The sequence below is a fragment of the Drosophila guanche genome, unplaced genomic scaffold, assembly GCF_900245975.1.
Source record: "Drosophila guanche unplaced genomic scaffold, DGUA_6, whole genome shotgun sequence".
Taxonomy (NCBI): Eukaryota; Metazoa; Arthropoda; class Insecta; order Diptera; family Drosophilidae; genus Drosophila; species Drosophila guanche.
The window spans coordinates 159787-184452 of NW_022995753.1; the positions used below are offsets into that span (position 1 = coordinate 159787).

General features: G+C 52.4%; 1 protein-coding gene across 1 annotated transcript in view; it reads left to right on the forward strand.

The window, feature by feature from the left end:
- Positions 1–24666, forward strand: part of LOC117588666 (microtubule-associated protein futsch) — a 39994-nt gene that overhangs the window by 15097 nt on the left and 231 nt on the right. The window contains exons 2-9 of the mRNA XM_034280108.1: positions 1943–2041; positions 9072–9244; positions 9315–9537; positions 9606–9764; positions 9859–13295; positions 13566–14993; positions 16344–16413; positions 18034–24597. Coding sequence (XP_034135999.1) covers positions 1943–2041; positions 9072–9244; positions 9315–9537; positions 9606–9764; positions 9859–13295; positions 13566–14993; positions 16344–16413; positions 18034–24597 — 12153 coding nt within the window. The remainder of the gene's footprint in view (positions 1–1942; positions 2042–9071; positions 9245–9314; positions 9538–9605; positions 9765–9858; positions 13296–13565; positions 14994–16343; positions 16414–18033; positions 24598–24666) is intronic.

The window sequence follows — 24666 nt, forward strand, 5'->3', positions numbered from 1 at the left end:
GCTTCCTCATTATTTTTGTGCAATCGCTGTAGGCGCTTTTCACTGCCGTCTGGCCCCGTGTGCCTCTGCTGCCTCAGCGTCCTCACATTGTTGGCTCCTCCTTTATGCTGGCGCCTTTCCTTTCCTTTCCTTTCCTTTCCCTCTATCCTTTTCCTTTCTCTTTGCAGCTTCATTACAATGCCCTGCCTCTGCCTCTGCCTGATCCTGTACTCTGTGTGGCTGGCGTTGGCTGTAAAAAAAAAAGTGTTAAGATTTTACATTTTTATGCCTTGAAGTTCGCTTCTCTTTCTCGTTCCTGCTGCCGTCGGCTTTTGTTGCTGCTGTTGCCAGCCATTTGTGCCGCAAAGATAGAAGGAGAGAGAGAGAGAGAGAGAGGGATGGGCAGGAGTGAAGGGAAAGAGGTGGCGCTTTTTTTTTTGGCTACACAAAAGAATGTCGCAGGACGAGCTGCACCGAGTCGGGGGAGGGCGAGGGAGCAAGCCAGGCGCCAAGGATCATTTGCCATTCAATGATATTGCAAGAACTCTGCCACATGCCACACACCGTCTGGCAGCTGCCACACCCTTCCTTTTCGTATGTGCCTCTTCATTTCCATCTGTTGGACTTGGCAGCATAAAAATGAAAGTTGAGCACTCATTAAGGTCTCGTTTTGAATAAGTTATTCATGGGATCATTCATGGGAGCCGAGGGAGGAGCGCCTGAGCCCGTCTTGTTCATTAATTTTTGCAAGCGGCCTACGAGATAATTTACAATCTGTCGGCTGTAACCGTAACTTCAAAAAGGAGCAAGGCGGCAGGCTCCTAAGGGTGATTCGATTTACTTACCTGCCCAGCTGCCTTCTGACGCTTTGCATCCAAACAATTGAAAAACTTTCAGCAAACAGGAGGAAAAACTATGGGAAAAACGCAAAGAAGCGGCATGCTAATGGCCCAGGTGCAGGTGGTGCGGCTGCAGGCAGGTGATTAATGGCCCAGAAAGCAGTTTGAATTTGTATCTATGCCGGTCCAGCTGAGACATAAGGATTATTAAGTCCACCAGGACCCTGGGTGGAGGCTGTCCAGCCTGGAGTCACTTTGAGTCACCAATGCATTGGGCTCTGCTGATGACCTACACCCTGACAGAAAAATGATTCTCAAAGAATCCCAACTCAGATTCTTTATTTTTATGGAAGAGTATTGGTTGGGCAATGATGGATTTGCCAGAGTATCAAAAGCTTTAAAGCTTAACAGCAATCACTCACTCCAATCTAGTTATTTTACTCCGTCTTTGCAAATAGTCACGCCGAAAGTCTGTGATGAGGGAAGAGGAGGAGAGAGAGCACTCTGTAGGAGCAGGTGGGGTCGCCCTTGCTGACTTAATTTGCTGACCAAATGACATAATACACAACTGGATGGGGACTCGTAGCAGGAGTGGGCACAGGGCAGAGGGCACAGTCTAGGCAAATATGAAAAGGCGTCCAGGGTGCGGGGTGCATGTCCATCGTGGCGTATGCGTAATGCGACCTCGCTTTCGCTCGCTCGCTCTCTCTCTCTCTGTTTGCCCCTGGATGCTCATTTATCAAAACCAACAGAGAGCCAACTACTACTATTGGCAGAGACTGCGCATAATTATTACACAAATTTAATGCAGAAACTAATGTAAGGGTCTCGCCACAAGGGCTCCCCCACACGCGAGTGATGGATGAGTGGGCTGCCCTTGATGACCTTTTAGCCTTGTCTCAGCCATTCGTATTTCTAGTCAGTCAACATAACTACATTTACAGACATTCCCTTTCCCTTTCCATATTCCAAATCAAAATCCAATAAAACAAATGCATTTTCCTTTTGCCACATCCACAATCAGAAATGCATTTTACCATCCGTTTGATCCTACAAATGTCACAGATATTTATATTTACCTTCCAACTGAATATCTGACTTTATTTTTGTTGTGTCTCTTGCAGGATTCCTCTCCTGGGACGTATCCGATTGCCACGTCGATTTGGAGGAGGAACTCAATACGATAACACAACATGCGCCCGAGGGAGAGGAGGCACGTCACGGTAAGTCTTTCTGTTGTCTCCTCAAATGCATGTTGCAGTCCTTGAAGGGTGCCACCAATCAGATGGAAGGATCCACAGTAAGCCCTTCACTTCATCGAAAGTTCATCAGCAGCAGCAGCAGCAGCAGAATCTGCTGTGGCAAATTACAAAGTTATCCTAACGAATTATTATGACAATTGTCTCTGCAAACAGCAGCAGGCAGCAGGCAGCAGGCATTCATAAGCCATAACGTGCAGGGGGATGGGGGCTGGGATGTTGAAGGGGGAGCCTCAACAATTGAATGCACAAAAGCCAACGAAAGCTCAACGCTTTAATGCTCTTATGCTTTTGTTGTTTTGTTGTTTTGTCGTTCAGGCTTTTGTGATAAATCCATGCCCACACCGGGAGGCTGGGGCTGCATTTTCATTTGCCCCAAAGTGCAAGAACGCCTGGCAACAACAACAGCAGCAGCATTATCATCATCATCATCATCATCATCAACATCATTATCGACAGAGGCAGAATGGAACAATGAGGCAGGGAACTGAAGCCAACGCTGGGATTGGGGCTTGGATTGCGGGCGGCACGGGCTGCCTGGCTGGCTCTCTTGGTCGCTGCTGCTGTTGTCTTTGTGGATTAGTCTAAAACGTGGTTGAAATGCATTCAAGTGGCTTCCCGTGCATTCCCCCTCCTCCTCGTCCCTTCTTTTCACGCTCCGTTCCTTGCTGTCTTTGCTCCTGTGTTTGCTTTTGTGGCGCGCTGTTTGTTGTTTGTGCACTTCGTTGAGTCCTGGCTTTGGAGATGATTGCCGAGACAGCGACTCGAAAGCTGACGCAGAGATTGACGGAGATTCGAATCATCTTTTGATTGGCTCTTCTGCGTAATAGATTCATCCGCCTGTTTGTATGGCATCTCATTGGTGTGTTATCATTAGGACAAGGAGCTTGTTTATAGCTTGATTCTATGCACAACTATCGATAATAAGATGCATGCAATTCCCTGTCACATTTTGTGTTTCTATCTTTAATTCTGCACACACTTTGTGTCCCTGGCAGCTCTTCCCGAAAGGTAGCAGCCTGCTTTGCGTTGAAATACCTAAAAATAAAGTACAGAAACCGCAAATACTGACGGCACTGACAAGGCGTGTTGTTGTGGTGTTGCTCTGACGTTCAGCCGTTGTCCTTGAAGGACACGCTAAGTGCAACACCTGCGCTCAATGCGCTCCCATTCAGCGGCCGCGGACAATGGCAGGGAAAAAGTTGGCAGCGCCTGCAGTTTTTCGCATTTTTTGTTCCATTTGCATTTGCAATTGCATTTCGTTTCGAAACTACTCAAACAAAATTCTCAAGTGGCGCCCGCCTTGGAGCACCGCGGCAGCATGGTCCAAACCCAATAATGATGCTGCCGCACAGCCACACAGCTTTAGTGCCACATGCCGCAGCAGGCATAACTATGGACATAAGCAGAGTCCCAGCCAAAGGCAAAAGCAAAAGCAAAAGCCACGCCAGTGGCAGAGAGATCCTGAAGGCCGACGGGCGAAGGCTCTTGAGGCGCGATTGAGAATGCACAGAATGCATTCGCTTCAGCGAGCGCTTTGTGCTTCGTCCTGCAGTGCTCCCAGGGCACTGGGAGCTCTCTGGTCCACGATGTGTCCACCGTCGTGCGTGCTGCCAGCTGCCAGCTGCCTTTGTGCGGTGAAAGAGCAGGAGCAGGAGCAGAAGCAGCAGGTGGGGGAAGCGGCACTTGTCGGAACAACTGCCAAAGGAGATACTCGTGTACTTAGAAGGCAAAGAGGCGACAGGGTAGAAGTGGATGGAAACTTTTCCAGCAATTACAAACATTCGTTAACAAGCGCATAATTCATGCTTTATAGCTCTCCTTCAGTCTCCCACCTAGTCCCACCCATGTCTCTGCTAAAAAATTGAGTTTGATGCACAGTTTAGTTAAGTTGTCTTGAGGGACGGACAGCAACTTTGAAACTGTGCACCTGGTACGCTCTGCTCTAAGAGTGTTCCTCATCAAGCAAACGCTCCCATGGGTGACCCTTCAATGGGTTTTCACGCTGAGTCCTTGACCAGAAACAAGAGCCGAACGTAGCCGCTGCTCGAGTGATTGATTTCGTGAAAGTTTTCCACTTCTCGTTGTTCGCTTTTTGCACTCGCCACTCGCCACTCGCCACTCGCTAAGGTTCCATTGGGAGGTCGACGCTTGATGCTTGCTCAAAAGTTTACTTTACTGGAACTTCCTTTTACTTCGCTATAAATATAGTTGGGCAGATGGACAGCCTTCAGCGCATGGCTGGGTTGTGCCAGTTTACCAGTTCGACTTAAGCTGCCGTTGTCTCAAAGCGCTCGCTACTGTTTTGAGGGAGCGATACTCGTTTCTACCTTCCTCTTGATAGGCTCTGAATTCTCCCCAATTCGCTCTACTTTACTTTACTCGTTTCGCTTCTCAACTTTCGATTTTCCACTCTCCATTTACTACTTCCCACTGTCTTCGGCTTTCTCTGCTATCGCTGCAGTACCTTCTGTTCCTTTTGCTGTTCTCTTTCTACTGCCACACATCACTCATGTTTCCCCCAATTTGCTGTTCCAAGTGCGTTCCATCCACTTCTCCGCTCTGCCTACGGATCATCAGGGATTTGGACACATTCTTATCTCTCTCTCTCATCCCTAAGCCGAAACCCACATAAGCATTGAAAAGGATGTAGAGGATGTATACGATGAAGTGCAGGGGCACAAGTGTGCCACAATGGAGAAGGCAGAGAGGGGCCAAAGAGTCGTATCACGACCCTACATAGCCTCAAAACTCATACAAATTCTTGAGATAGAGCGTATGCAAAATTGATAGATAGACAGGGTCCATGCCGTGCCTTGGAGGAGAAAGTAGCAGCAAGTGAGGGGCACACACCTACAAGGCCGTATTGACAATGTCTATGTGTGGGTGTGTCTGTGTGTGTCTCATGCATAATTCAAGTCAGAAAGAGAGAAAGAACGCCTCCATTTCCATATCCACCGACTGAAAAGTTAGGCAAATAGGAAACAGACAGACAAACTGACAAACTGACTAAGCGAAAGGGAAAGAGAAAGAGAAAGAGAAAAAGAGATAGGAATTGAGAGAATAGGAGACAGACACGCACAGCACAGTACAGACTGGTGGAATAGATGGATGGACATGATTTGCATGTGAGAGAAGTGATACGTGCAGCAGCAGGAGAAGTAGGAACTACTCCAGTGCGGATGGGGGGTTGGGGAGAGGAGCAAGCGATAGGCAAATAAAACTATGATGATGTGCCTGACAAGAAGCATAAGCGGAACAAGCAGCAGCAATACAAAATTACAAGTGTTTGCCCAAAACCCACCTAAGGCTACCACCCAACACGTGTCACGGTGACAGGGCATCAATTAATATAAAGCCACATGGACAGCACACAACAAAACAAAACAGAGAAACAGAACAAGGACAAGAACTGCTGTCATTTGCGGGCGAGCGGGAGACTCTTTGCCATCCTTTTAATTATGCAAAGAAGCGAAAGAGAAAAGGTTAGTGTAGAATGCCTGAATAAACATACCGCTAGACGTTTACAACATGTTATCGTCGGTCGTGTTCAGCCAACACCAAGCCAATCCATTGCAATGCATTGCAGGCATCCATCCAGCCATCATGCCAGTCCCTGCCTTCGATAATTCCGGCATATTAAATGTTGCCCAGGCGGCTGCCCGACTGATTAATGATGCTCCCCATGGCACATTGGCATCGGGTCAATAATAAATGTTCATGCCACGTGTCGGGCGGCATGTCCTCAGCAGCGGTTTGTAACCGCTAATTAAAAAATCATCATATCATCGTATTTCCCAGGGATTAGTGGTAAATGGCCATTAGTAGGCCATCTCCCATTTGATGCATTGCACATAGAGACAAAAATTATGCTTTAGGCATGGAGGAGGAACCCATCAATCGCCTTTTCTAGAGGCTGCACTAGCAGGGCTTAGCCAGAGTTTTACTCTATCAAACTCTGAGTCAATCACTACAAAACAATGTTCTGTCGAGAACATACAACATTTTACGCCATAGTAAATTTAAAATAAATAACCAAAATAATGTCTGTTTTCACAAATCTGTTGCTGGTCTCTTCCTGCATATGTGCGATGCGAACGCTGGATCCAACGGAGAATGGCTATGGTTATTCAAGGTATTTTGAGCCTTCTGAGTGGTTTGGCTTTAGTGCCCGATGAATGGCCATACAATGGCCAACGGTCGAGGCAATGGTCCATTGCCTGTGCCTCGTGCCACTCATTTACGTTCTGTTGGGCTACGACTCCCAGGCACGGAGACAAGCTGAAGGATCTGGCTCTGTTTGCGAACATCATTTCCACTGGGTTCTTGGCCTTACACGAAGGAAACGTTTTACTAAATAATCTTTAGTATTACGGTCCGCTCGGAACAGCAATAGTTGAAAGATTCGGCGGAACCAGCGTAGATCGTTTATTCGCTTGTGCGACGGTCATGTGGCTACATTGGGCACGAGGGTTTCTCAACGAAACCTCAAAGATTCTCCCTGCATATTTAAGTTAATAAATGAAAATGTCCTCAACCAAGACTGTCTTAAATCAGTTTTATAGTCAGCTCCAAAGATGGAATTTTGGAGTAAAAATATAACGATTATGTTTCTTTAGCTCTCTCCTTGTCGAACTCTCTTGAGCCCACATATCTAAAGCCTTCTGCAACGGAGATTTTCTAAACCTCTTTGGCTTATTTTTGTGAAGCTTTTCTCAAATCTTGTGGCATGGCTCCAAAAAGATCTGCCACTCATCTGATATCCGGTTTTGACAGCTCGCCTGCCGCTTTTATTTAATTTTGAGCATTTTTTATGCCCTTTTCGCAGTAAATTTGTGTGGCAACGGGAAAGCAGGAAAATAAGGGATTGGTGGTGGGTGGGTGCCGAGGTTCTCGGGGGGTTTTTTGTGTGTGCGAAAGGTCATTTCGAAACTTTTTTTTTACACGTGCGCGTTGGCTTGACAGGAAACTTTTTCCTGGCCCTTGGGCTGGCAGAGGGAGCAAAGGAGGCACAGAAGGGGCAGTGGGGAGTGGGGATTGGGTGGCGAAGAGCGCAGAGAGGCTGACCGGCGCCCGTTACTGTAATTACTTTGCAGTCAAATAAAAAAAAGAGAAAATAAAAATCAAAAAATATATCTACAAAATCATAAAAAACACAAAAAGTTTCCGCCCGCCGCCTGTTTTGGAAACTGTTTTGCGTTTTTTCTCGCTTCTCGTTTCGCGTTTCGCGTTTTTTTTTTTGTTTTGTTTCAAAAGTTGCGGCAACACTGGCTGGCTGTAGCGGAGAGCAACTATTAACGGTTAATCTGGCGCCATGTTGCCACTTTGGTTAGGTCTGGGGCAGGAGCATGCACTGGCCCTGCAGCCTCCCCAATCCCCGAGGAGCAGATTCTGCAACTTTCCCTTCCCTCCCTTTATGACTTGTCAAGTGGCGCACTGAGCGAGTCCTGTGCGCTGTGGGGGGTCTTTGCTTTAAGCACTTTGATGCAACTTTTCATTGTGTTTGTGTGGCACTAACTTTTTGATTTCGACTCTTCCGAGTGGTCTTAAAGTCCGTCCACTGATTTGAGCGAGGAGCCAGCCTTGGGGGTGTCACCTGCCCCTTCATTCATCGCAATCTAAATTCCAACCTCAGCTTTCGAGTGTCATTTACAATATTATTTGGGGGGAAGTCTCTTCCTCCGACATGTTCCCATGTTGTCCTGTGAATAAGGGCGTAAGAATCCTCCATCGGACTGGCATTCGTTTTTAGATTGAAGTTTATTGCAATCTGCAGCACGATTGGCATTCCATTTGCTGGGATATCTTCAGGGATATCGATGGGGGAGAATGGAGGGGAGGTGCGGCCCAGCAAGATGCTAATGCCAGGGCAGGGCATGTCCTTTGGGTGTCCTACAGCCTAGTTGTAAACTAAACATTCTTACGATTATGCGAGTGTGCAAGTGACAGACCACACGAACAGGGCGGAGCGTATTGCAGGGGGCAACCTAAATTCATGGGAATTGCGTATACGCACAGGTCCTGGCCTACCATGGGTGGCAGTGCCATGGAACGGGGTGTCATGCACAAAAACATTCCGTGTGCTCCATGCGATAAATATATAAGCCATCGCACACGCAGGTCGGGCGCCCGGAAAGATTATCATTTATAAAAAGCACAAGGGATACACACAAACACGCACCAAACAGACGCACACTGTCAGAGACAGAGCGGAAGAGGGTATGGTGGATGGATGGTAGGAAGCCATAGGAAGTGCACCCCCGTTAGGGCTCTTCTTGTATTTTTTACGCGTACGTGAGCACATTTGACCGCTTGCTCTGCCCACTGCCACACACACACACTTTCATATAAAAGCTGACCCTGCCACTACACGCGCTCTCTGCCTTATCCGCCACTCTGCCTTTCTGCCTCTTCTCTTCTCTGCCTGTTGGCTCTTTGTCAACGACTATTTAGTGCGGAAAATGCGTAAATTATTTACGTATGCATGGTATACGCATACCGTGCCCCACAAAACCATTTTGGGTGGCCAGAACTCTGAACACAAAAAAAAAACACCAACGTCAACATGTGCAACATCATTATGATCCCAGAGTGGATGCCAAACAAGGTCGCCAGCAAGGTCGCACCTGAAGCAGCGAAACCGACCACCGAGCGCACACTTAATTAAAGCATTTAAATTAAAGATTTATTAAGTAATTCCCAAGCATCGCCGTGCGACAGGACGTGAGCGGGCGTAGACTCGAGGACTCCCAACATCGCCCCACAATTGAAATCCACTTGAATTTGTGTGCGTGCTCGAGTCCAAGTCCGTGTCCGTAGCCACTAAAGCGTCTGTCACAGCCCGTCCCCTGTTTGGTCATAGATTCATTTAAGTCTGTGGGTGGAGCGTCTGGGGGCTACGGAACGAGGTCACGCCAAAGGGGGAGTGTGGCTTTGGGGCTACGAAATATTCTCTCTTCTAAAGAAAAGCGTTCCATTCATTGACAATCCACAGGTGAACGTCTTATACAGTATGCCAGCGAGAATCTGGTAACAGAGGTGCTCATCCATCCGCAGTACAACACGTTGATCCAGTGCATGCGAAATCTGCTCAGCAGCTTCACCCGGCATCGGCACATCATCCATGCCGGCTACACCTTCAGCGGCAATGGTTCCTGGATACTGCAGGTGGGTCTTTACTGTGGTAGAAGTGGATTATGGCTGGGAAGCTTACGTTTAATGGTTTCCTTTATTACAGGATGGAACCTTTTCGGTGGCCGACTTTGCGGAGGCGTTTCAGGAGCACGACGTACAAAGGGTAATACGCGCCTACGCGGACACCATCACCATGAACATCCATTGCGCGGATGCGGGTCTGTGGCACACGCTACCGGATAAATCCTTTGCGCGTCAGTGCAAAATCCGTATCAATCCCGTGGATGTTCTGGACACCAGCAGTGAATGCATCAATGGCTTCCTGGGTGAGTTCAGGCGTCGACGTTCTTTGCAGTTTCCCCGATACCCTAATTGCTGGCTTACCATCCCACAGACTACCTAGCGCCCATGGTGATGCCCACATCGCTGCGTGAGCTGCTCGAGACCTCAGATGTGGTGGGCAACATTCGCTTTACGCATCCCACGCTCTACGTCTTCCCCGGCGGGCAGGGCGATGCGGCTCTCTTTGGTATCAATGGCTTTAATATGCTGGGTGAGTAGTCAGCCAAGTAACGCATCTCTAACACTACTCTGGGGATACTTATCCATATGCAACAAAATGTCTTGTCTTTGTCCATCCCTTGCAGTCGATGGCGGCTTCAATCGTAAGGCATGCTTTTGGGACTTTGCCCGCCATCTCGATCGACTGGACGCTGTGCTGATGACGCGCCTGAACAACAGCAATGTGCAGGGGCTTGGGGCGGTGGTCTCTCGGAAGCGGGACTCGCATGTCTACCCCCAGATTGGGCACTTTTTCGGCAATGTACCTGACCGCAAGGGACTGCCCAGTCCCGATGGTGATAAGGATCGCAATCCGCTGCTGATCGATCTGTTCGAGCGGGGCCATGGCATCGTGAGTGACCTGAAGGCTCTGGATCTGAAGCCGCAGAGCTGCTACCGCAACCAGGAGCCGATTAATCTGTACCACAAGGTGGGCCACGGCACCCTGGACATGTACGTGATCAGTCCGGCCCGCGACTCCAAGGAGGTGAAGGAGTTTATGCAAAAGTGGAATGCCGGCGATCAGCGTTTGTTCGCCGCCCGCGACTCCAAGGACTTTAACTTCCCGCTGCAGAATCTCGTCTCCATTTGTGCACTACTCGTGTGGCAGCCCGCCAATCCGGACGACACCATCACCCGCATTCTGTTCCCCGGCAGTACGCCTGACTTCAAGATCCAGGAGGGTCTCGAGAAGCTTAAACATCTGGAGTTCATGAAGCACTCGACGTGCACGGCCAAGTCCATTGCTCCGGCCATCCAAACGGTCGCCAGCACCCGCAAGAGCCTCAAGTCTGCTATTGAGGCGACGCCCGCTCCGCCCAGCGCCAGCTACAAGCCCATCTCCAAGTTTGGACCCGTTGCCAGCGCCGCCGTTGCCGTCCAGCATCACCAGCAGCAGGACAACAAGGCCAAGGAGGAGGCTGCCAAGGCAGCAGCTGCAGCTGCCGCGGCGGCTGCTTCTGCCACTGCTGCTGCCGCGATAGTCCGCACCAAGGCAGACTCCATGGACACGGATGTGGAACCGGAGGCGGAACCAGGGGCAGACACTGGGGATGAGGCAGCGCCTGCAGAGTCCGAGCCAGTGGAGACGGAGGCTGAGGCCGATGCTGAGCCTGAACCGGAGGCTGGAGAGCAGGAGAAACCCGAGCAGGACAACAAGGATGAGGAGAAGAAAGAGGAGGCACCAGCATCAGCCCCGTCCAAGGATGCCGTCGATGCCGTTGCAGTGGAAACGGCAACCCCTGCGGATGCCACATCCACCAGCAAGCAAGCAGCAGGAAAGGCAGCCAAGGGAAAGCTGGACAAGCCACGGGCCGAAGTAAAGCCCGTGGTGCGCTCCAGGATCGACACGAAGCCGCCCAAGTCCATGGACCGTAAGCTGGTGAAGCGCGAGGAGAAGAAGAGTTCGCCGACGGCCACGCCCGCGTACCGTGCGAATGCCTCGCGTGACGGAAAGTACAAAGCAATGTCCCGTCCGGCCACCAAGTCCAGTCCCAGCAGCACCCCGGCCAAGAGCGCCAAGGAGGCCAACAACCGCAAGGTGCTGGAGTCCAAGCAGCAGGCAGCGGCGGCGGCCGCAGGACGTCAGACGACCACCAGTGCCAGCACGCGGCGTGCCACAAGCAGCAGCAGCACCACCGCAACCACGGCAACCACTGAGAGAAAGATTCAGCAAAGCCAAGCAGAGTCCAAGACGACGACGCAGACAGCGGCGCAGCGGAAGCCCATCTCGAGGCGACCCCGAGGGGTGTCTCCCTCCAAGCGGGCACCAGCACCAGGTAGTCCCATCAAGCAGGCCAAGCCGAAGGCAGCGGACCTCAAGAAGGCGCGTCTGGACAAGGGCGGCACCACGGACTCGAGCCTGGTGTCGACGCCATCGGCCGACGATGCGACAGCTGCCAAGAAGCTGCAGGATCTGACCGCCTCCCAGGAGCTCGATGCGGAGAAGCAGCGCGAGCTGGACGACCTCAAGGAGGAGCAGGAGGTGGTGCGCGAGATCGAGGCGGTGTTCAGCCGGGACGAGATGAAGCGCCAGCAGCTGATCAAGGCCGAGCTGCGGGAGATGGCCAAACAGGACAGCACCACTGAGGCCGAGGAGGAGGAGGAGTACCTTATTATCGAGAAGGAGGAGGTCGAGCAGTACACTGAGGACTCGATCATCGAGCAGGAGAGCAGCATCACCAAGGAGGAGGAGATCCAGAAACACCAGCGCGACTCCCAAGAGTCGGAAAAGAAGCGCAAGAAGAGCGCAGAGGAGGAGATCGAGGCCGCCATTGCGAAGGTGGAAGCCGCCGAGCGCAAGGCCCGTCTGGAAGGCAGCGGCGCATCTGCTGCAGCCGCATCAGCCAGACACGAGGATCTTACTGCAGAGGGTGAGATTAAGGCCGAGCTGCAGGAGATTATCGCCTCGGCCAAGGACATTGTCAAGTCGCGTACCGAAGAGCAGCTGGCCAAGCCCGAGGAGGAGCTGTCCTCGCCCACGCCCGAGGAGAAGATCAGCAAAAAGACATCGGACACCAAGGACGAGCCCTTAGAGGCACCCGAGGCGCTGCCCATTAATCTACAGGAAAGTCTTCCAGAGGAGAAGTTCTCCGCCACCATCGAGTCGGGCGCCACCACAGCCCCCACCCTGCCAGAGGACGAGCGCATTCCGCTGGACCAGATCAAGGAGGACCTGGTCATCGAGGAGAAGTACGTGAAGGAGGAAACCAAAGAAGTCGAATCAGTCGTTGTGGCCAGAGTAATCCTGCCCGATGCAGCTTCGGCCACAGCTGACGCTGAAGCTGCTATCGCGGCCGCTGTGGCGCCTAAGGATGTGAAAACCACGGTCCAGGCTGCCGAGCTTCCTGAGTCCGGAGATCGAGTCCTGCCCATGAAAATGACCTTCGAGGCGCAGCAGAACCTAATGAGGGACGTGATTAAGACTCCCGACGAGGTTGCCGACCTTCCTGTCCATGAGGAGGCCGACTTGGGCCTGTACGAAAAAGACAGTCAGGACTTAGGTGCCAAAAGCATTTCGCACAAGGAGGAGTCCGCCAAGGAAGAGAAGGAAACCGACGACGAAAAGGAAACTGAGGTCGAAGCTGAAGATGTTCAGCAAGCCAAAGAAGCTCCAGTGGCTCCCGTGGAACCAGCCAAGGCCGCAACCCCAACAGCAGCCGCAGTGGAAGAGACAGTGGAGGAGGTGATCCAGAAACAGGTGGTCCAGCAGGTCCAAGAGCTCGAAACAAAGATCGAGGCAGCAGTTATCACAGAGAAAGAGGCAAAGAAGTCAGCGAGCACACCCGAAGAGAAGGAGACCAGTGACATTACATCCGAAGACGAGCTCCCCGCTCATTTGACTGGGCCAGCAATCGCACCATCAGCAAAGGCCAAAGATCGCGAGGACACCGTATCAATGGAGAGTCCTGCCACCATTGAGGAAGCCGTTGAAGTTGAAGTGAAGCTCGATAAGCAGCAAGTGGCACCGACACCTTCCACAGAGGAAACACAAGAAGCATCGCGAAGGGAGAGCGTCGCGGATGAAACATCTCCAATTACCTCTATCGAAGCCTCTCGCGCTGTATCTGCGGCAGGCACTATCAAAGAAGAAGCTAAAAATCTCGAAAGCCGTCGAGAATCGGTAGCAGAAAGCGTAAAAGCAGGAAGCACCAAGGACGAAAAGTCTCCACTTGCCTCAAAAGAAGCTTCAAGACCAGAATCTGTGGCAGAGAGCGTCAAAGATGAAGCTGAGAAGCAAGAAAGCCGCCGAGCATCAGTTGCAGAAAGCGTAAAAGCAGGAAGCACCAAGGACGAGAAGTCTCCACTTGCCTCAAAGGAACCCTCAAGTCCACCTTCCGTAGCAGAAAGCGTCAAAGATGAAACCGAACAGCCAGAAAGTCGTCGAGCTTCAGTTGTAGAAAGTTTAAAGGCAGGCAGCACCAAGGGCGAGAAGTCTCCACTTGCATCAAAAGAAGCTTCAAGAGCAGAATCTGTGGCAGATAGCGTCAAAGATGAAGCTGAGAAGCCAGAAAGTCGTCGTGAATCCGTCGCAGAGAGCGTAAAAGTAGGAAGCACCAAGGACGAGAAGTCTCCACTTGCATCAAAGGAAGCATCTCGACCAGAATCTGTCGCAGAGAGCGTCAAAGATGAAGCTGAGAAGCCAGAAAGTCGTCGTGAATCCGTCGCAGAGAGCGTGAAAGCAGGAAGCACCAAGGACGAGAAGTCTCCACTTGCCTCAAAGGAAGCATCTCGACCAGAATCGGTAGCGGAAAGCGTCAAAGATGAAGCTGAGAAGCCAGAAAGCCGTCGAGCATCAGTTGCAGAGAGCGTGAAAGCAGGAAGCACCAAGGACGAGAAGTCTGCAGTTACATCAAAAGAAGCTTCTCGACCTGAATCGGTAGCGGAAAGCGTCAAAAGTGAAGCTGAAAAGCAAGAAAGTCGTCGTGAATCTGTCGCAGAGAGCGTAAAAGCAGAAAGCACGAAAGACGAGAAGTCTGCAGTTACCTCAAAGGAAGCTTCAAGACCAGAATCTGTGGCAGAGAGCGTCAAAGATGAAGCTGAGAAGCCAGAAAGCCGTCGAGCATCAGTTGCAGAAAGCGTAAAAGCAGGAAGCACCAAGGACGAGAAGTCTCCACTTGCCTCAAAGGAAGCATCTCGACCAGAATCTGTGGCAGAGAGCGTCAAAGATGAAGCTGAGAAGCCAGCAAGCCGTCGTGAATCGGTCGCAGAGAGCGTAAAAGCAAAAAGCACGAAAGACGAGAAGTCTGCAGTTGCCTCAAAGGAAGCTTCAAGACCAGAATCTGTGGCAGAGAGCGTCAAAGATGAAGCTGAGAAGCCAGAAAGTCGTCGTCAATCTGTCGCAGAGAGCGTGAAAGCAGGAAGCACCCAGGACGAGAAGTCTCCAATTGCCTCAAAGGAAGCATCTCGACCAGAATCTGTCGCAGAGAGCGTTAAAGATAAAGCTGAGAAGCCAGAAAGTCGTCGTGATTCGGTCTCAGAAAGCGTCAAAGCCGGAAGCGCAAAGGATGAGAAGTCTCAACTTCCCTCAAAAGAAGCTTCAAGGCCAGCATCTGTTGCAGAGAGCGTCAAAGATGAAGCTGAGAAGCCAGAAAGTCGCCGCGAATCCGTCGCAGAGAGCGTCAAAGCAGGAAGCACCAAGGACGAGAAGTCTCCACTTGCCTCAAAGGAAGCATCTCGACCAGAATCGGTGGCGGAAAGCGTCAAAGATGAAGCTGAGAAGGCAGAAAGCCGTCGAGCATCAGTTGCAGAGAGCGTAAAAGCAGGAAGCACCAGGGACGAGAAGTCTCCACTTGCCTCAAAGGAAGCATCTCGACCAGAATCGGTAGCGGAAAGCGTCAAAGATCAAGCTGAGAAGCCAGAAAGTCGTCGAGCTTCAGTTGCCGATAGCGTAAAGGCTGGAAGCGCCCAGGACGAGAAGTCTCCACTTGCCTCAAAGGAAGCATCTCGACCAGAATCTGTCGCAGAGAGCGTTAAAGATAAAGCTGAGAAGCCAGAAAGTCGTCGTGATTCGGTCTCAGAAAGCGTCAAAGCCGGAAGCGCAAAGGATGAGAAGTCTCCACCTGCCTCAAAGGAAGCATTTCGACCAGAATCTGTCGCAGAGAGCGTCAAAGATGAAGCTGAGAAGCCAGAAAGTCGTCGTGAATCCGTCGCAGAGAGCGTAAAAGCAGGAAGCACCAAGGACGAGAAGTCTCCACTTGCCTCAAAGGAAGCTTCAAGACCAGAATCGGTAGCGGAAAGCGTCAAAGATGAAGCTGAGAAGCAAGAAAGCCATCGAGCATCAGTTGCAGAAAGCGTAAAAGCAGGAAGCACCAAGGACGAGAAGTCTCCACTTGCCTCAAACGAAGCATCTCGACCAGAATCGGTAGCGGAAAGCGTCAAAGATGAAGCTGAGAAGCAAGAAAGCCGTCGAGCATCAGTAGCAGAGAGCGTGAAAGCTGGAAGCGCCCAGGACGAGAAGTCTCCACTTGCCTCAAAGGAAGCATCTCGACCAGAATCTGTTGCAGAGAGCGGCAAAGATGATGCCGAGAAGCCAGAAAGCCGTCGTGAATCGGTCCCAGAGAGCGTAAAAGCAGGAAGCACCAAGGACGAGAAGTCTCCACTTGCCTCAAAGGAAGCTTCAAGACCAGAATCGGTAGCGGAAAGCGTCAAAGATGAAGCTGAGAAGCAAGAAATTCGTCGAGCTTCAGTTGCCGAAAGCGTAAAGGCTGGAAGCGCCCACGACGAGAAGTCTCCACTTGCCTCAAAGGAGATATCTCGACCCGAATCCGTCGCAGAACAGGCAAAAGATGAGGCAGTGAAGCCAGAACGTCGTCGTGAATCGGTCGCAGAGAGCGTAAAGGCAGGAAGCGCCAAGGACGAGAAGTCTCCACTTCCCTCAGAAGAAGCTTCAAGACCAGAATCTGTTGCGGAGAGCGTCAAAGACGAAGCTGAGAAGCCAGAAAGCCGTCGAGCATCAGTTGCAGAAAGCGTAAAAGCAGGAAGCACCAAGGACGAGAAGTCTCCACTTGCCTCAAAGGAAGCTTCACGACCAGAATCTGTTGCAGAGACTGTCAAAGATGATGCCGAGAAGCCAGAAAGTCGTCGTGAATCGGTCGCAGAGAGCGTAAAGCCAGGAAGCGCCAAGGACGAGAAGTCTCCACTTCCCTCAGCAGAAGCTTCAAGACCAGAATCTGTTGCAGAGAGCGTCAAAGATGATGCCGAGAAGCCAGAAAGCCGTCGTGAATCGGTCGCAGAGAGCGTAAAAGCAGAAAGCACCAAAGACGAGAAGTCTGCAGTTGCATCAAAGGAAGCTTCAAGACCAGAATCTGTGGCTGAGAGCGTCAAAGGTGAAGCTGAGAAGCCAGAAAGCCGTCGTGAATCCGTCGCAGAGAGCGTAAAGGCAGAAAGCACAAAAGACGAGAAGTCTGCTGTTGCCTCAAAAGAAGTTTCTCGACCCGAATCGGTAGCGGAAAGCGTCAAAGGTGAAGCTGAGAAGCCAGAAAGCCGTCGTGAATCCGTCGCAGAGAACGTAAAATCAGAAAGCACCAAAGACGAGAAGTCTGCAGTTGCCTCAAAGGAGGCATCTCGACCAGAATCCGTCGCAGAGCAAGTCAAAGATGAGGCAGAGAAGCCAGAAAGCCGTCGTGAATCGGTCGCAGAGAGCGTAAAAGCAGAAAGCACCAAAGACGAGAAGTCTGCAGTTGCCTCAAAGGAAGCTTCAAGACCAGAATCTGTGGCTGAGAGCGTCAAAGGTGAAGCTGAGAAGCCAGAAAGCCGTCGTGAATCCGTCGCAGAGAGCATAAAAGCAGAAAGCACCAAAGACGAGAAGTCTGCAGTTTCCTCAAAGGAAGCTTCAAGACCAGATTCTGTGGCAGAGAGCGTCAAAGATGAAGCTGAGAAGCCAGAAAGTCGTCGTCAATCTGTCGCAGAGAGCGTAAAAGCAGAAAGCACGAAAGACGAGAAGTCTGCTGTTGCCTCAAAAGAAGTTTCTCGACCCGAATCGGTAGCGGAAAGCGTCAAAGGTGAAGCTGAGAAGCCAGAAAGCCGTCGTGAATCCGTCGCAGAGAGCGTAACAGCAGGAAGCACCAAGGACGAGAAGTCTCCACTTGCCTCAAAGGAACCCTCACGTCCACCTTCCGTAGCAGAAAGCGTCAAAGGTGAAGCTGAGAAGCCAGAAAGTCGTCGTGAGTCGGTCGCAGAAAGCGTAAAATCAGGAAGCACCAAGGACGAGAAGTCTGCACTTGCCTCAAAGGAACCCTCACGTCCACCTTCCGTAGCAGAAAGCGTCAAAGATGAAGCCGAACAGCCAGAAAGTCGTCGAGCTTCAGTTGTAGAAAGTTTAAAGGCAGGAAGCACCAAGGACGAGAAGTCTCCACTTGCATCAAAAGAAGTTTCTCGACCGGAATCGGTGGTGGAAAGCATCAAAGGTGAAACAGAGAAGCCAAAGAGTCGTCGTGAATCGGTAGCAGAGAGCGTAACAACAGGAGGCACCAAGGACGAGAAGTCTCCACTTGCCTCAAAGGAACCCTCACGTCCACCTTCCGTAGCAGAAAGCGTCAAAGATGAAGCCGAACAGCCAGAAAGCCGTCGAGCTTCAGTTGTAGAAAGTTTAAAGGCAGGAAGCACCAAGGACGAGAAGTCTCCACTTGCATCAAAAGAAGCTTCAAGACCAGAATCGGTAGCGGAAAGCGTGAAAGGTGAAGCTGAGAAGCCAGAAAGCCGTCGAGCATCAGTTGCAGAGAGCGTGAAAGCAGGAAGCAGCAAGGACGAGAAGTCTCAAGTTGCCTCAAAGGAACCCTCACGTCCACCTTCCGTAGTAGAAAGCGTCAAAGGTGAAGCTGAGAAGCCAGAAAGCCGTCGTGAATCCGTTGCAGAGAGCGTAAAGGCAGAAAGCACGAAATACGAGAAGTCTGCTGTTTCCTCAAAAGAAGTTTCTCGACCCGAATCGGTTGCGGAAAGCGTCAAAGATGAAACTGAGAAGCCAGAAAGTCGTCGTGAATCGGTCGCAGAGAGCATCAAAGCAGGAAGCGCCAAGGACGAGAAGTCTCAAGTTGCCTCAAAGGAACCCTCACGTCCACCTTCCGTAGTAGAAAGCGTCAAAGGTGAAGCTGAGAAGCCAGAAAGCCGTCGTGAATCCGTCGCAGAGAGCGTAAAGGCAGAAAGCACGAAATACGAGAAGTCTGCTGTTTCCTCAAAAGAAGTTTCTCGACCCGAATCGGTTGCGGAAAGCGTCAAAGATGAAACTGAGAAGCCAGAAAGTCGTCGTGAATCGGTCGCAGAGAGCGTCAAAGCAGGAAGCGCCAAGGACGAGAAGTCTCAAGTTGCCTCAAAGGAACCCTCACGTCCACCTTCCGTAGTAGAAAGCGTCAAAGGTGAAGCTGAGAAGCCAGAAAGTCGTCGTGAGTCAGTCGCAGAAAGCGTAAAATCAGGAAGCACCAAGGACGAGAAGTCTGCACTTGCCTCAAAAGAACCCTCTCGACCGGGATCAGTGGCAGAAAGTATCAAAGATGTGACTGAAAATTTAGAAACAGCTGATGAAAAGTCTGCTGTTCCTTCTAAGGAAGCTTCACCAAGGCCAGGATCTGTTGCAGAAAGTATTCCTGATGACCACGAAAAGGACATGAAGTCATCCGTATCGCCTATGGAAACTGCATCTTCGCCAATTGAAGAGGCGCCAAAGGAGCTTCCAGGGAGCGAACTCATAACAAAGGCTCACCTAACACTTAGCCTGCATGCGGATGCAGCGGCAGGCAAGCTGCCTACAGATTCTAGCCCCGTGGACGTTGCCCAGGGCGACTTCTCACATGTTCTTCCGGCCACTTCAACAAAACCTACAGTTGGTCCCACTCAACCAGCAGAAGAGTCGAAAGTAGCCACGGCAGAAACTCTCTCGTCACCTGTTGATGTAGCGCCGAAATTTCCTTCTGTCGAGGAGCAGATGTCACCACGACCAGATTCTCCTGCAGAAAGTGTCAAAGAAGAGAGTGCTAAGGATGGTAAGTCTCCCGTACCATCGAAGGAACCCTCGCGGTCAGAATCTGCTGCCGAAAGTGTAAAAGAAGACTCAGCAAAACCAGAGAGCTTGAAGGATGACAAGTCTAAGGAACCGTCTCAAGTTCCTTCAAAGGAAACATCTCGACCGGACTCAGTGGCGGAAACTGCGTCTTCTCCAATTGAGGAGGCACCAAAGGATTTCGCACAATTCGAACAAGCTGAAAAAATAAAGCTGCCCTTGATCATTGACCTAAAGGGGGATCTCCCCACGCTCTCTAGTCCTGTCGACGTTGCTCATGGAGATTTTCCTCCCGCAACAACTAGCGCCACAACACAACCGTCTGCCCCTTCACAGCCAGCTGAGCTTGCCCAAGTTGGCACAGAGAAGACTGTATCGAGTCCTATTGATGAAGCCCACAAGTCCCCTTTTGGTGAAGATTTAGAGAGGCCAGAATCTCCTGCAGAAGAAGGCAGTGATGAAGCCAAGTCAGGGGAGCCATCACGTCGCGAATCAATCGCAGAAACTAGTAAGCCGGCAAGTGCAAAGGAGGCCTCCTCTAAGGAAACCTCTCAACCAGAATCCGTTGTGGAGAGCGTCGAAGACGATGCTGAAAAGCTTGAGAGCGTACCTGATGACAAATCAAAGGAGGCATCACGTCGCGAGTCCCTGGCTGGGAGTAAAAAGAGAAGCGCTTCTCCTCCTACGGCAGTCTCAAAGGAAACTTCACGACCAGACTCAGCCGTCGATGGTGCCACAATTGCAAGCCCCAAACCTGAAAGTGCAACAGAGGCTTCCCGGCGCGAGTCTGTAGCCGAAAGCGTTCAGCCAGAAAGTATAAAGAGCGATGACAAGTCAGCCGCTCCATCAAAGGAGACATCGCGACCAGCATCGCTTACCGGAAGCGTTAAGGATGATAAGTCGTCCCCCGCTGCCTCAAAGGAAGCGTCCCGCCCAGAGTCGTCTTTAGAAACAGCTTCGTCTCCGATCGAGGAGGGCCCAAAATCCATCGCTGACTTAAGCCTTGAGTTGAGCCAAACCACAGCCGAGCCCAAAGGAAAGCTACCGACCCTGTCCAGTCCCGTAGATGTAGCCGATGGCGACTTCTCGAAGCCACCGCTGGATACTTCCTCGGGATCTAGTGCAATATCTAAGCCCGCTGAACTCTCCCAGGCTGCTGCTGCAGCGCACACAGCGTCTAGCCCTGTGGATGAGGCTTCCCCTCTACTGGAAGCCCTCGAGGAAACCATTGAGAAAGTGGAAAAGCATATCACCCAAGCAGAAAGTGCACCAGCAAGCGTTGAGTTGATTGATTTGTTGGATCTCAAGGACACTAAGGTGGTAGTGGAGGAAAAGACGGCGACCACCGTCGAGACTATTGAGAGCACAGTGGTGGAGACCCTTGAGAAGGTCAGCAAGGAGAGCAGCCATCAGCTAACAGAGCTGCAATCTGTGGTGGACACCAAAGTGAGTGCTGTGACCTCTTTGATAAACGCTGCTGTCGAGACTGCTGGAGCAATGCTCACCGACGTTGCAGAAAAAGTCTCTGAAGTCGCAGAGAAAGTTAGCGACGTTGCAGATAAAGTGGTGTCCGAGGCGGACACCAAAACTACCACAGATGGAGTCGCCGACGTTGCGGACGCTTCTGACAAGGGCAGCCTAGATCTCAGTGGCTTCTCTGAGCTACGGGAGACACACATCACCACCGTTGGGTCGCCCGAGTTCACGGTGACCATCTGTGAGCGAGATGAGCCCGTCCTGCACGATATCAAGGAAGAGGATGAGGAGCACAGGTTCTCGCCACCAACCGAGAAGACAGCAATGCTGACAAAGCAGCCCGTGCGTCCGCTGTCGCCGCGAGAGGAGGAGGTCTTCAAGATCGTGGCTGATGTGGCCAAGGTGCTGAAGTCCGACAAGGACATTACCGATATCATACCCGACTTTGATGAGAAGGAGCTGGAGGAGAAGCTAAAGTCCGCTGATCCCGACGATGAGGAGTCCGACAAAAGCCCAAAGACAGCCTCGACGCCCACCAAAGAGTCCCTGGAGATCAATGTGATGAAGGTGGACATTGAATCCGAAAAGTCCTCACCCGACCAGAAGTCCGGCCCCATCTCCATCGAAGAGAAGGACAAAATCGAGCAATCAGAAAAAGCTCAGCTGAGGGAGGGCGCAGATAGAGCGGCCAGCAAGGACCCCAGCCGTCCAGAGTCTGCAGCCAGCCAACAGGGAGCCACAGAATCAATTCCCTCGCGCCCCGAGTCCGTTGCAAGCCACAAGAGCCAAGCCAAGGAGGAAGAGCAGGATAAGTCTCAGGTCGTCTCAAAGGAGACCTCGCGTCCCGCTTCACGGCTTAGCAGTGCAGCCGAGCAGGTAGATGAGAAATCTCCAACTGCGGCCAGGCGTGAGAGTCAGCAGAGTCACAAGGAAGAGGCTATGGAGGCCTCCCGTCCCGCATCCGTGGCCAGTCATATCAGCGAAAAGGAAGTCAAGACTACCAAGGAGACGGAATCCTCGCTACCAGCCTCTAGCACTGGCCACACAAGCGCCAAGGACGAGGAGACTTCCACTATCTCTACGACAATCGAGACCAAGGAGGAGAAGAAGGAGGAAAAGTCCAGCGAAACGGTTTCCGTGTCCAAGTCCACTGTGAGCCAGAGCCTGCTGAAGGAGGAGTCTTCCACCCTCCAGTCCAGCGAGTCGCTGAGCAGCAGCCTGAAGGTAGAAGATGGCTCCCGATGCGAGTCCCTCTCCAGCCTGGTCACAGAGAAGGCGAGCACCAGCACCAGCGTCAAGGAGGACGGCGAGAGCGAGAGCCTCATCAAACTGGTAGAGAAGACAAGCACTGCAGCCTCATCGATGCTGGAGGAGCTGCTCATCCAGTCCGAGGAGTGCTCTTCAGAGTCCATTGTCAGCGAGATCCAGACAAGCAGCGCCCAGAAGGCTCTGTCCAAGGAAACGAAGGAGGAGACCCACGAAAGCAGCACAATCAGCAGCAGCAGCACCAGGGATGAGAGCCTCAAGGAGACCGTCGCCGAATTTCTGGCCACTGAGAAGATCGTCTCGGCCAAGGAGACCTTCAGTGCCGAGGCTTCCAAGACGGCAGAGGAGTGCCTGAGGAAGGCCACTAGCAGCAGCGCCACCTCCACCCAGAGGACAGTTTTCGTCGGCACGGACGAGTCGCGACGCGAGTCAGTGCTAAGCCACACCAGCGAGGGTCGCCAGACCCACAGCGACCCGGAGGACGATGACATTGACGGCGACGAGGAGGAGGAGCGGGCCAGCGTGAAGGAGAAACGCTCCAAGTCTATTGCCACCATCATGATGACCAGCATCTACAAGCCCTCCGAGGAGGTCGAATCGATTGCCACGCTTGAGGAGCACGAGGAGGACCATCACGAACAGGAGCAACAGCAACAGCAGTCCAGCTCATCGAAGGATATGTCAACCACTAGCAAGACAACAACTCTGCTGCAATCCAGCGACCAGCAGAGCAGCAGCACCAGCACTACCACCAGCACCAGCACCACTCAGAAGTCTAGCACCACCTCGAAGACTGCCGGCAAGGTGGAGTCCATCACCCTCACGCAGATCGACCAGGACCAGGCAGAAGGCCACAGTGACATCGTGGACCGCAAGACGCCACCGACGGCACCGGTTAGTCCCAGCGTGAAGCCAACGGGCTCTTCGGCAGGAGGAGCGGCTGGGGGTGGAAGCATTGCCTCAACCTCGGGCCCTCTATCGCCCAAGGATACAAGCGGCAAGTCGAGTCCCGGTGGCCTCACCTCGGAGAGTCAGTCCATACCCACACCGCTGGGTCGGGAGTCGCACACTGAGACGCCGGAGTCGTCACCGAAGCCAACGTCACCGTTCCCACGCGTCAGCAAGGACGAGCTTAAGCAGATGTCCCTGGACGGAGATCACGGGGATGTCGAAGCCGATCTGCCCGATCTGCACGAGCTGCGTGGCATCGAGAGCACCACGGCGCTGAGCGGCAGCACGGAAAAGATCATTACCACGACAATCACCACAGTCACCAAGGTGATCTCCTCGGATGGCAAAGAGATCGTCACAGAGCAGAAGACGGTGACGACCACGGACAGCTCTGAGCCAGACAGCGAGAAGGTGGTCGTGACCACCACCCGCACCACCAGTGAGAGCGAGAAGAGTGACCGCGACCAGATCCTGCCCAAGGAGGTGGCTCTGCTGCGAGGCTCCGGCTATCGTTCCAGCACCCCGGGCAGCGAGGACGATGAGGAACTGCCCGGTTCGCCCAGAAGTGCCACCAGCTACGAGCTGCAGCACTCGAGCTCTGGCGTGAGCAAGCGGTCCGACCTGGATGCCGACGACAGCCAGGATGACATTCCGCCGCAATACGGCAGCGAGGAGCACTCCACAGCCCGCTCCATTCTGCTGCCGCGTACAGCCGATCCCATGGCCACCTCGTTCTATGGGGCGCTGCCCGACAGCTTCGATGTGAAGCCCAGCAGCAGCAGCACCGAGCCGATACCCATCCAGGGAGGAGCCGGTGGGGCGCCAGGCGATAGCCAGTCATCGGACAGCGTGGAGAGCAGCAGCCAGACCTGGGCTGGGCACAAGTTCCTCGACCAGGCGGACAAGGACTTCCAGAAGGCGCTCGAGGAGCATGTGCAGGCGCGTGGCGCCGAGGTAATGTCTTCCGTCACCGCCAAGTACTCCTACTCCCCGTCAAAGGCCGACGAGGTCGAACAGATTGTCACCAGCACCGCCGAGCGCCAACGTTTCCCACTCAGCGATGTCCAGCGATTGCGCATCGCCGAGAGCAGCTTCAGCTCAGTGGGCGACGGTCAGACTAAAACCACAGCCACAAGCACAACCACAGAAACATCATCGCAGGAGAAGAAGGAGGGAGATGGAGCAGCCATGACGACATCTACAACCACAACCACGACCACAACGAGCAGCACCAGCAGTGGCGGCTCCGCAACTCTGCCCAAGGATCCAAAGGATCGCCTGGAGGAATGGGGCAAGCCTTTGGGCTTACCCTCACCCGCACCGCTGCCCGTCGAGGGTGGCTCCGACATCCGCACCACGCCCAAGAAGGAGCGTCGTCTGGTGGCCACCAAGACGCGTCTGAACAACGAGAAGAACATCCGCAAGCGCAGCGAATCACCGAACAAGGTCAGCAAGAAGCCGGCTCCGGTTTATGTGGATCTGACCTACGTGCCCCACAACGGCAACTCGTACTACGCCCACGTGGACTTCTTCAAGCGCGTTCGTGCACGCTACTATGTCTTCTCGGGCACTGAGCCCAGTCGTCAGGTGTACGATGCCCTGCTGGAGGCCAAGCAGACCTGGGAGGACAAAGAGTTGGGTAAGTCATGGATAGAGAGTGATCACTCAAAGCTTTTACTTAACGGAATTTCCATTTTTATTCCCGATT